The sequence below is a fragment of the Centroberyx gerrardi genome, unplaced genomic scaffold, assembly GCF_048128805.1.
Source record: "Centroberyx gerrardi isolate f3 unplaced genomic scaffold, fCenGer3.hap1.cur.20231027 Scaffold_110, whole genome shotgun sequence".
Lineage (NCBI taxonomy): Eukaryota > Metazoa > Chordata > Actinopteri > Beryciformes > Berycidae > Centroberyx > Centroberyx gerrardi.
Window position 1 is genome coordinate 24,802 of NW_027605246.1, and position 12,699 is coordinate 37,500.

Genomic DNA, 12,699 nt, shown 5'->3' on the forward strand with positions numbered 1-12,699 from the left:
GTAAGCTAACAGTTCCAGTGTTGATCAGATTCCTCTGATGTTGAGGCTGAACTTCGCCTGCTGCCTTGCTAAGTGTTGCTAGTTTAGCTTTAGAGCTAATCCTGAATCCAGCTTCAGTTTTCTGTCTGAAACTGATCCAGGAGCTGAAGGAAGTTCACTGTTTAACAACAACAACTTCTGAGTTTCCTGTTCTGGCCATTATGAACCAGCTGTCTGTCTGTAGTGTCAGTAGTCTGTCTGTCTGTCTGTCAGTCAGGTAATCTGACAGACAGACAGGTCAGACTGAACTGTGTGATCAGTTTGTGTTGATCTGCCTGCAGAGGCAACATGAGTCTGTTCAGATGTTTAATGGTTTCATGTGTTTCAGCTGCAGCAGTGAAGTGCTGAATATTGAGTATTGGATGTTGGATGTTGAGTCTCCAGCCGGTCGGCTCAGTTTCAGGAAGTGTTTCTCTGTTGGATTTAATCAGACAGGAAGTGACTCATCACTTTCTACAGGAAGCAGCTGAGAGAAAAGTGAAGTTGAGGAATGAGGAAATAAAAAGACCACAACGCTGACTCAGCTTACTGTTTTATTAAGAGGCATCACTGACACAAGCCCCTCCCACCCCAACCAGCTGGCCAATCACACCTCAGCGCCTTGATAATAAGCACCAATTAAAGTGTTCTATGGTCTCCTCTCCACCAATCACAGCTGAGCAGAGTCATGTGACCCGTCTCACTGCTCAGAGGACGGACGGACAGACAGACAGACAACAGACAGACAGACAGACAGACAACAGACAGACAGACAGACAGACAGACACTTGGTGGAGGGAGACTAACAGAAAACAGGTCAGACTCCCAGATCCCCGCTGCGTAAAAACAAGTCTGTTAAAATGTTAAAATATGGTTGATTAAAATAAATATCTCTTATATCTAACTTTGCCCCCCCACCCCAGCTGAAGAGTTTGCTTCCAAAACCAGAGAGGAGCCGTGACCTCTGACCCCACACTGAACTCTGGTCCAGTCTGAAGCGGTCTGGAACCAAACTCTCCAGCTGCTCCTGGACCAACACACACAGCTGGGATCAAGACTCAACAAGGCAGAAAGACAGAAGCAGAAGGTTCAGCCTGAAGCCCGGAGCCGTCTGAACATCTGATCTGCTGAACATCCGGACGGACGGCCAGGAGGCGATCAGAGGAGATATTGATCTGATCAGAAGACAGAAGCAGGAGGCGGCGGGTTCTGTGCGCTGATCAGCTTTCAGTGGCTCCATGAAAACAAAAAGAAACATCCGGAAGCTTCAGAAGCTCCACTGCTGCAGACTTTACATCTGCAGAAGAAGACGGAGAGGAAGATGAGTTACCACAGAGGAAGAAGAGAAAACACACAGTTCTTTGTTTTTCTTGTCAGACATTTTTTAGAACTTTAAAATACTTGTAAAAGTGATTTAGTTAAAACTGGATGTGAGTGAGCAGATTGACTGAGTCTGAGTCTGATGAAGGTTTTGATTCTAAAACTCCTTGTTCACAAATCCAGTTTGGACCAAACTCTCTGAAGAAACTAACTGCAGACTCTGACATTTGGAAATAGCAGAAGTTCATATTGAGATTAAAAAAGAAGTCCCAGATGAATTGTTCAGCTCAGTCTGCTTCACTTCTGCTCCCTGCTGTTTCCCTGTCAGCCTTCATCTGACGGATTTATAGTTTTACTGCACATTGGAGTCTTATTCTACTCTAAACATCTGGTGGAACTGGGAGCGCTGGGCTCTACTGGGCTCTACTGGTCTCTACTGGTCTGACTGGTTCACCTGTATGGGAGCGCTGTGCAGCCACTTGTCTTTGTCTCCTCCGACCTTCATGCAGGAGAACAGATCACAGACCGCAGGGAGACCCAGACGCTCCTGAGGAGAGAACAGCTGATCAACACAACAACATACTGACTACTGACTCCATCACATCAACACTGAGACTGAAGTCAAGACTGAAGTTTATAAGCACTCAGTATTCAACAAGTGTTCAGAGAGCTGAAAGTTGTAGTAATGTAGTAGCAGTAGTAGCAGTAGTAATAGTAGTAGCAGTAGTAATAGTAGTAGCAGTAGTAGCAGTAGTAGTATTTGTAGTAGTAGTAGCAGTAGTATTTGTAGTAGCAGCAGTAACATGGAACTGTTTCACTTCAGATGATCAGCTGCTAGTTTGATTCAACTGTTGTCATTCTTCTGCACTGCAGAGTTGAATATCTAGTTATTGAATATCTAGTTATTGAATATCTAGTTATTGAATATCTAGTTATTGATATTTGTCTGCATGGATCTTTTGTTCTGCCTGCTGTAGTGTTGCAGGAGGACTGAACTGTTGGTATTAAACTGAGTGTAACTCTGACTCCTGGTCCTGGTCTGGAGACAGTCCAGCTGTCAGTCAGCAGAGTGGTGAGACAGACAGACAGACAGCCAGCACCATAGCTCCTGCATCACATCGCTAGCTTGTCTGGGAAGCTAAGCAGGTCTGGCTGTGGTTAGTCCTTGGATGGGAGACCACGTGGTGCTGGATGTGGTGTTGGAGGACCAGTAGGAGGTGCTCTTCCCTCTGGTCTCATGAATAATATCCCCAATGCCCCAGGGCAGAGACAGGGACTCTGTCCTGTGAGTGAGCACCGTCCTTCGGATGAGACGTTAAACCGAGGTCCTGACTCTGTGGTCAATAAAGATCCCATCGGCACTTATCACAAGAGTAGGGGTGTAACCCCGGTGCCCTGGCAAAATTCCCCCCAAAAAACAGGCCTTCCTTCCATCATGGCCACCTAATCATCCCTCATTACCTAATTGGCTCTTTCAGTCCTCTACTCTCCGCTGATGTGTGGTGAGCGTTCTGATGCAAACTGGCTGCCGTGCATCACCCAGGTGGTGGAAGAGTTGAGTCCCCCCCCCCCGATATGTGAAGTGCTTTGAGTACTTAGAAAAGCGCTAATTAATTAATTAAGCAGTCTTACCTGAGCCTGACTCCTCTTCCTCAGCAGCCATTTGTCCTCCTCTGGCGGGGGGCGGGGTTGACCTCCTGACCCAGAAGAATTCTTCTTCTCAGGAAGCGGAACCACCCAGCGCTCCGGATCCAGAGGAGCCTGGAACAGGGAGGAGGAGGAAGGCTTGAAGTGGGAGCTGTGCTCCTCCCTGCTGGCCTTCTCCTCCTCTGGAGCCACCCAGCCTGAGAGGGATGAGAGAGCCACAACCTGGACCGGACTCCTGGAGGAGGAGGAAGGCTTGCTGGGGTGCAGCCAGGCCTCCAGGATGGCCTGGACCTGAGGAGGAGCAGAGATCATGTGATTTAGTTTCACTTGATTCTTCAGATATTCAACTTTACTGTCAGGTCTTGTTGCTGCTTCAGTTCAGAACGAAGCACAGAGGACCTGATGTGACAGGCGGTGTTTACCTTCTGCTCCTGGTCTCTGTGGTGCAGGGTGGGGGGCGTGGTCTTGGAGGCGGGGGGCGTGGTCTTGGCCACAGGAACGCCGTTCTTGTCTCGTCCGTCCTGCTGCAGCAGCCAGGCGCTCAGCGCCTCGCGGCCGCAGTTCTCCTCACACACACACTGCAGGAAGCTGGAGCACGGCTCGTTGGCCCTGCAGGCCGCCTGCAGCCGCAGGGGCGCCTGCTGCAGCCACGCCTCCAGGGGCGAGGCCGGGGGGGTCTGGGGGGCGGGAGGGGAGGCCGGGCTGAGGGCGGGGCTAGAGGCCGGGCTGAGGGCGGGGCTAGAGGCCGGGCTGGAGGCCGGGCTGGAGGGGGGCGGGGTCTTCAGGCACTTGAGCTTGCCCAGGTTCTCGATCTCCAGCGGCCGGCCGGTCTGGCAGCAGGTCTGGCAGTCGGCGGCGGGCCGGCCGGCGGCGGGCAGCCAGTCGCCCGACGACCAGCTCTCCTGGAACGGCTTCAGCACCCGCCTCCACCGGTCGGCGTCAGACTCCGTCTCCGTGGCGCCGGTCGCCGGGGTGATGAGCCAGTCGCTCAGCTCGTCGTCCTCCTCGTCCCGCCCCTCCTCCTCCTCCTCCTCCATGTTGAACTCTGATTCGTCGATCTTCTCGATGGAGAAGGAGGAGCTGCTGCTGCTGGAGCTGCTATTGGCTCTCTCCCTGATGACGGGCGTCTTGTCCTTCAGAAGCCACGCCTCCAGGTCCTTCAGCTGGCCCCAGGCCTTCAGGAAGTCGAAGGAGGCGAGGACCGGACAGGAAGACTAGACAGACAGAGAGAAGACAGGATCACAGATCTGCTGTCTGCCTGCTGTGACCTCTGACCTCTGACCTGCTGGTTGCTTATAAGCTGAACTCAACCTCCACCAGGATTCATACAGACATAAACCTGTTAAATATCTATCTGTTTCAGCCTGTTAGCTGCCTGTTAGCAGCCTGTTAGCAGCCTGTTAGCTGCCTGTTAGCTGCCTGTTAGCAGCCGGTTAGCTGCCTGTTAGCTGCCTGTTAGCAGCCTGTTAGCAGCCTGTTAGCAGCCTGTTAGCAGCCTGTTAGCTGCCTGTTAGCAGCCGGTTAGCTGCCTGTTAGCTGCCTGTTAGCAGCCTGTTAGCAGCCTGTTAGCAGCCTGTTAGCTGCCTGTTAGCTGCCTGTTAGCAGCCTGTTAGCAGCCTGTTAGCAGCCTGTTAGCAGCCTGTTAGCAGCCTGTTAGCAGCCTGTTAGCAGCATGCTAACTCCTCTGCCTGCTGTAAACAGCTTCCTCTCTGTAACCTGCTGTCAGCTCAGACAGGCTGACTCTCCTCCTGACAGGAACTTTAACTCAGCGGCTCAAAACTAAAATGGAGCCAGCGCTGACGTCTCTCTGTGCCTGGAGTCTGACTGACAGTCTGTGTAGCCAATGAAAATACGAGATTTGGATAAAATGTCAGACTCGGTCTGATGTCACACTGCGCTCCCTCAGTGTCCTGCTGCAGGTCGCTCTGTTGCTGGAAACGCTCAGTAAAAACTAATAATATGATGCTGCAGGTGTGTGAAGTCTCACCTGCCCCTCCCTGCGCGCCATCAGCCAATCCTGAGGGTTCTTGCTGGACTGGTAGCCAACGGGAGCGCTGCCGGCCGGGCGGCTCCCCAGCAGCCAGCCGCTCAGAGCGCCGCACTCCGTCTTCTGCAGAGACACGAGATGAAGACGACATGAAGACGACATGGAGACGACATGGAGACGACATGGAGACGACATGGAGACGACATGGAGACGACATGGAGACGACATGGAGACGACATGGAGACGACATGGAGACGACATGGAGACGACATGGAGACGACATGGAGACGACATGGAGACGACATGAAGACGACATGGAGACGACATGAAGACGACATGGAGACGACATGGAGACGACATGGAGACGACATGAAGACGACATGGAGACGACATGGAGACGACATGGAGACGACATGAAGACGACATGGAGACGACATGGAGACGACATGGAGACGACATGAAGACGACATGGAGACGACATGGAGACGACATGGAGACGACATGGAGACGACATGGAGACGACATGGAGACGACATGGAGACGACATGGAGACGACATGAAGACACTGTTACACTCACATCAGACTGTGCTGATCTGATCTGAAGGAAACTGAGCTGCAGAAAGTTGTTTGACTACAGTGTTATACAGTAGAGATGAGATGTCTCTAAACTCAATAAATCTCAATACAAAACATGTCAGTCTGTATGTTGTGTCAGGAACATGAATGGTGATATCAGCTCCATGTTATTCTGCTGTCAGGAACATGAATGGTGATATCAGCTCCATGTTATTCTGCTGTCAGGAACATGAATGGTGATATCAGCTCCATGTTATTCTGCTGTCAGGAACATGAATGGTGATATCAGCTCCATGTTATTCTGCTGTCAGGAACATGAATGGTGATATCAGCTCCATGTTATTCTGCTGTAGTAATCACTAATGAGACTCTTGACCATCACAGTTTCATAAGCTCTCCATCCAAATTATATTATTGTCACTTTGTAATGACATTTTTAAATTGTTGTTTACATTCTAGCAGCCAATGGCATCGCTAGAAAGATTTGAGTCTCAGAAATAAACAGAATTCTGCACAGTCAGACTTTTATTTATCACATTGGGAGATGAACAGATCATGCATCACTATTGTACAGTGGTTGCCATAGTTACCTGTTTCTTGGCGACTACAGGGCAGCTCTGCAGCCAGGCTCTCTGGTGGGCGGGGCTGGGGGCGGGGCTCTGAGAGGCCACACCCTCCACATGCTACAGACAGGAAGAGTGACAGCCGTAGTTACAGTTCAGACTGCAGCAGGATGACATCATCAGACTGTGGATCATACCCAGCCGCTCCTAAACAATCATTAAGTTAAACCTGGTAAACACACACACTGCTACACTCAGAGTGTGTGTGTGTGTGTGTGTGTGTGTGTGTACCTGGGTGGAGATGCTGCCGAACGAGGTGATGGCCTGTCTCAGAGAGCGAGTGTCGCCATGGAAACTCATCTCTGGTGTTTCCTCCGGAGTCAGGCTCAGAGAGGACAGCCTGCACACACACACACACACACACACACACACAGTTACACCTTCATCCTCAGCAGGCTGGAGCTTGTTACAGTCAGACTGAATACAGACTCATTTAGAAAGGCAAAACAGTAATTCTTGTGAGTGTGTGTGTGTGTGTGTGTGTGTGTGTGTGAGAGTGTGTGTGTGTGTGTGTGTGTGTGTGTGTGTGTGTGTGTGTGTGTGTGTGTGTGAGAGAGTGTGTGTGTGTGCACCTCTCCATGCAGCTGGTCAGCTGGTTGCTCAGGTCGTGGCTGCTGTTGGAGTTCTCCAGCTGATGGACGATCACATCAAACTGACCTCTCAACTAGAGAGAGAGAGAGAGTTAACCTGTCTGTCGTCTGTCTGTAGGACTGCTTCTGTTTACAGTCAGTCAGTAATCAGTCAGTCAGTAACAGTCAGTAGCAGTGTGTCAGTAGCAGTGTGTCAGCAGCAGTGTGTCAGTAGCAGTGTGTCAGCAGCAGTGTGTCAGCAGCAGTGTGTCAGCAGCAGTGTGTCAGTAGCAGTGTGTCAGTAGCAGTGTGTCAGTTACCCTGGTCAGGTGCTGCAGCTGCTGCTGCAGAGCTTCAGTCTTCAGAGTCTCCAGCAGGTCGACCTGACTGAGCAGCCAGAGCTCCCTGCAGCGCAGAGCCTCCTGCTGCCTGCTGACCGCCTGCTGCAGCTGCCCACGCACCTGACACACAGACAGGTCAGTTAGAACAACAGACACACGGACAGACAGACAGGTCAGTTAGAACAACAGACACACAGACAGACAGGTCAGTTAGAACAACAGACACACAGACAGGTCAGTTAGAACAACAGACACACAGACAGGTCAGTTAGAACAACAGACACACAGACAGACAGGTCAGTAAGAACAACAGACACACGGACAGACAGACAGGTCAGTTAGAACAACAGACACACAGACAGACAGGTCAGTTAGAACAACAGACACACAGACAGGTCAGTTAGAACAACAGACACACAGACAGACAGGTCAGTTAGAACAACAGACACACAGACAGACAGACAGGTCAGTTAGAACAACAGACACACAGACAGACAGACAGACAGACAGGTCAGGAAGAACAACAGACAGGTCAGTTAGAACAACAGACACACAGACAGACAGACAGGTCAGTTAGAACAACAGACACACAGACAGGTCAGTTAGAACAACAGACAGGTCAGTAAGAACAACAGACACACAGACAGAGCCTCCTGCTGCCTGCTGACCGCCTGCTGCAGCTGCCCACGCACCTGACACACACACAGACAGGTCAGTTAGAACAACAGACACACGGACAGACAGACAGGTCAGTTAGAACAACAGACACACAGACAGACAGGTCAGTTAGAACAACAGACACACAGACAGACAGACAGGTCAGTAAGAACAACAGACAGACAGGTTAACACCAGCTAACCCTGCTGTCCAGTCGGGGTTCTCCTCTGTAAACTCCAGGAACAGAGAGAAGCCACACACACACACACACACACACTCAGTGTTACCTGGAAGACTACAGAGGAATACTGCTGACTACAGTGAAGTACAGTAGAGTACAGTAGAGTCCAGTAGAGTCCAGCAGCTGAAGGCAGAAGCTGCTGCTCAGTCTGTCAGTGTTCTGAGCTCCTCTCTCTCTCTCTCTCTCCAGTCCTTTATATGCTGACTCTACCAGACACCCCCCCCCCCCCCTCCCCCTCCCCCCTCCAGTCTTTTATATGCTGACTCTATCAGATCCTCCTCCGGTCACGTTTCTCCTCACAACACACACACACACACACACACACACACACACACACACACACACACACACACAGCATCATTAAGGTGTTACTGGTTAACCGACACTGAGACAGACAGGAGTTACCATAGTAACCACAGCTACTGTCCAGAACAACAGCAGGCTTATGGTGTTATGGTCAGATCAGTCTCCAGACCTCAGGAGCCACAGAGGGAACAATACAGAGTGAGTCACACACACACACACACACACACACACACACTCACACACACTCACACTCACACTCACACACTCACACACACACACACACACTCACCTCTCTGGAGTTGTCTCTCAGCTGCTGCTCGGCCTTCATCACTCCGCTGATGGCTTCCTCCAGCTGATCCTGGGCCAGCTGGCTCTGCTTCAGCCCGGCCGCTGCCGCCGCCGCCGCCGCCGCCACCTCCGCCGCCTCCGCCGGCATCCTGACCAGGAACAAGGAAGCAGGAAGGACTCAGCGTGAAGACAAGACCGGTCTGTACACCAGGAAACTACAGGAGCTTTACACAGAACCAGCACCGTTCAGACCGAATCGGTTCCCTAAAACCTCCTCCAGCTCCACCGGAAAATCCCCAAAAACCCAAAACTCTGTCGGGGATTTCCTCCCGTAGAGCCCGAGCAGAACAGCTGACCGACCACATGAGGACCAGTTCCAGGTGAAGTTAACATCATGACATCATGACATCATGACATCACCACAGGAACCTGATCAATTCCTCTGATTGTCTCTGTGTTGCAGCTGCAGCTGAAGGGGAAGACAGAGGTTCACATTTTATACTCCAGATGACAGACAGCGAGTTTACTGTCTGTTGTGTTTCACTGACAAACTGCTTCTCTCTCTCTCTCTCTGTCTCTCTCTCTTCCTTCACTTCTTCTTTCCTGCTACAAACACCTGCAGACTGACATCATGAAACCTGGAGGCTCGTTTGGGGTTTTCTGTTTGGTATAAACTGATATTGATGCTGTGTGTGTTTCTGTCTGTGCTGATTCTCCTGACGTCTGTGTGCTTTCTAACTGCTTGCTGTGAACTGAATCACCCCACTGGCTATAATAAAGATTATAATAAAGATTGTAATAAAGATTTCTCTAATCGAATGGTTTGAATCCAGACCAAGACTTCAGTCACATGTCTCTCTCTCTCTGCTCACAGCTGTCTAATAAAGGCAAAAAATAACAAAAATAATGTTTAAAAATGTATTTATCCATATAGAAAAACAAACACACAGCTCAGGTTTAGCGGTAATCCTCACTGTGTGGCTCACTGACCAGACTCACTGACCGCCATTCAGAGCGACTGACACATCGGACCGCACAGCTATTTCCAGACAGCCGGCGGTCCCCTGCTGCTCTGACAGCAGATCAGACTGATGGACGATCACCAATATCTGTCAATCTGATCAGTTTCATAACAACACATTCCAATAAAGTTCAGAGTTCAGAGTTTCACCAGTTTCCTTCTTGTCAGTCTGAAAAGCCTCTGAAACATTTAGACACTAAAACTCTCCACTGGAACCAGGAGAACAATAATAACACTGATGCATGCTTGTGTCTCAGGTTCAGGTTCAGGTTCAGGTTCAGGTTCAGGTTCAGTCACACTGTGTCCCTGATCAATATGTAATCAATCCAGCTGCATGCTGTCTGTACCAGCAGCACAGTGAGAGGCTGCTCCCAGGTCAGCTCAACCTTCTTCCACCAAAACACATGAAGAAGAAGACAGATAAGCTGCTATCTGCTGCAGCAGGCGGTCAGCTGGCCGACTGTTTTCTGTTTTCATGACATGAACTTTGACTACAAGTTTTTATAGTTTCACATTATCTTTATAGTTTTAAGTGTTATATGTATCTATATATTGCCTTTATCTTTTCTGTACTGTCATTATTTGTATCACCTTCCTGTTGTGTTCATGCTGCTGTGACCCCAGTCTCCCCTGGAGATCAATAAAGTGAAATCTGAATATTAATCTGAATATTAACCTTAAAAACATTTGGACTGGATCATTTGGAAATGTGTTGGTCTTAAATAAAGCCGAAATGTCAAAAGTCTTATTATTATGTCAAAGGAAACAGCAAGTGAAGAAAACTGCAGAGGATTCTTTAACTTTCCCTTTTACTCTGGCTGTAATTATTCTGTGCATTTGTCCTTTAGTGTTTTATTCGCTTCCCTCTTATTGTTCAAAAGTCACTGTTGTTATTTATCACTCACATTTTTATTAAATCTTAGAAAGACTCTGCAGCTGTTTTGACAAGAGCTCCGCAAAGATCGTTATTACTACTTTTATTACTATTATTAGCATTACTGTTATGATCTGCAGGAACGGTAAAAGCTCCGGGAAACGGAAAGCGAGCAGCAGAAAATGGCGAACCGTCTCCATCAGCAGACAGCAGCGTTACCTCATGTCGAGTCCGGACAGGAGAGCTACAGTCTGAAAACCCGCTCCTCTGCTCAGGCTGGACTCCGTGATACAACAAAAGCAGTTTATCGGTTTTATTTCCTGCCGTCAGAGCCAGGGGAACCAGGGGAACCAGAGTGGAACCAGAGTGGAACCAGAGTGGAACCAGAGTGGAACCAGGAAGCTCCGCTGTTCCTCCACCGCCGAGCGGCCGGTCTGCACGTACACACGGGGGCCCCGCGGGGAGGAGGGGCGGAGCGACGGCCGACAGCACAACACAACACAAAACGACACAATGCAAACTGCTGTTCGTGTTGAAGCGAGTGAGCTGGAGGACAACAGAGTTCACTCTTCCTTTCAGACTGATATAAATCTTTCCGACCTGAACCCGCAGCACGTCATCCCGAGTCCGGACCCGTCCCGCTGTCTGTACCGGGCAGAAGGTCACGACAAAACGATATTCAAAAAACTGACAGTTCACCTTGGCTCGTGCTGTCGGTAAAGCTGAACACCTGGCAGGACTAGTTACAGTTTTTTACGATCGCTAGCAAGCGTTTTTCAATACTTATAATACTTTTTCTAAACTCTTCACACACCAACTCACCTACAACACACAGTTGGCAAAACAGTTAATTTTATGCTCAAAATCACATATTGTAAACTAAACACCAACACTAATTTTCAAAATGCAAGAATACTTTGTCAAAATACACTAACTCTACCAAAACACTGCAAACATGTCTCAAAATCAAATAATTCTTTCAAAACTCTAGCACATGTTTTCTTCCAACAGGAACATTTAGTCAATCACAGCACAATGACATACAACATACTAACAGCAGATGGTATTACAGAACATGCATTACTTTACATGTGTCAGTTCTACCCTTATACAATAGACAGTATATTGATAGTCAATTGTTTTTTCGCACTGAAGTTTCTTTTGAAGTCACATTTTTCTTTTGTTGAGTGTAGTAAATGTGCATTTTTTTCTTCTTTTTTGCAAACATTCTATATCAAAAGTGAATGACTCATCTTTACTTTATAGAATGTACAGTATATGAAAAAGGAATAAGTGACAGAATTGCTGCAGTAAAGGCTTTACAGTATTTGCAATAGGAAATTACTGCAAGAGATCAACAAAAATCTGTAATATAGCTGCTGGTTACAGTTAAATAATAATATACAAACAGAAAAAGGCACAGAAGAAAAAAAAAAGAAAAATACAGTCCTTTTCTAATCTACCCTCTCTTTCTGCTGCTCTATACTGTTCTGTGTCCACATTGAACAAGATCAGTCCAAAGAGCTCCCCTTTTTATATGGTCATGCAACTGAAAGAACCTCAACACCTGGGTATGTCTCCAACTTAGACGGGAATCAGCTGTGATGGGTCTATTTGCATGACTTCAATCCGTTTCTCAATAGCAATAAAAAAAACATAGGACATATATTTGTGTTTCAATATACGATGTGAACTGCTGTTCACTTCAACTGTAGCCTATAAGTTAGGTTTAGAACATGAGGTTATCTGTTCTGACATACAGTGTGAAAGCATCTGTAAATTTGGCAGTAAAAATCCATAGTTTTGGTCTTGGTTGAGCTTGTGTGTAAAAGAAATTCAAGAGTTTTTAAAATGTGTTCACTGAATGCATTTTGTGTCAAAGGAACAAGAAATGTGTTAATGGTATGGCCCGCAACAGACCGATGTTGTGCTAACTGTGATAAGAGTTATGAAAATGTGACTACAGAACTGATAAAAGGTTGCTAGCAATCGTAAAAAACTGTAAGATGTTTTCTGAACAGAAAGAGTCTTCTGGTGACTTCGGCCTACAGATGATCCACCAGGCAGCGCTTCATTTTAATAAAACATCAACTGTTAGTTGGTTCACAAAGCTCGAACTCAGTGTATTTTGGTGAAAGAAGACTGTAGCAGTAACAGAGGAACCAAACCTAAACATTGAAAGTGTATTGCAGTAAGTGCTGCTTGGTGTATTTTATGTATTCCGAAGTGC

At 48.1% G+C, this 12,699-nt stretch overlaps 1 protein-coding gene across 2 annotated transcripts in view; it reads right to left on the reverse strand.

Moving 5' to 3' along the window:
• Positions 1-559: 559 nt before the first annotated feature.
• ncoa4 (nuclear receptor coactivator 4) overlaps positions 560-12,699 on the reverse strand; it is a 12,878-nt gene continuing 738 nt past the window's right edge. The window contains exons 1-11 of one of the 2 annotated variants that reach the window (XM_078282382.1): positions 10,689-10,893; positions 8,576-8,723; positions 7,062-7,202; positions 6,745-6,836; positions 6,404-6,512; positions 6,140-6,232; positions 4,973-5,095; positions 3,408-4,199; positions 2,971-3,276; positions 1,793-1,885; positions 560-1,315 (exon numbers count right to left, since the gene is read on the reverse strand). In XM_078282382.1, coding sequence (XP_078138508.1) covers positions 1,310-1,315; positions 1,793-1,885; positions 2,971-3,276; positions 3,408-4,199; positions 4,973-5,095; positions 6,140-6,232; positions 6,404-6,512; positions 6,745-6,836; positions 7,062-7,202; positions 8,576-8,723; positions 10,689-10,693 — 1,908 coding nt within the window. In that variant the 5' untranslated portion in view covers positions 10,694-10,893 and the 3' untranslated portion in view covers positions 560-1,309. Of the gene's footprint in view, positions 1,316-1,792; positions 1,886-2,970; positions 3,277-3,407; positions 4,200-4,972; positions 5,096-6,139; positions 6,233-6,403; positions 6,513-6,744; positions 6,837-7,061; positions 7,203-8,575; positions 8,724-10,688; positions 10,894-12,699 lie in introns of those variants that run through there. The other variant, XM_071922776.2, reaches the window with a different exon arrangement.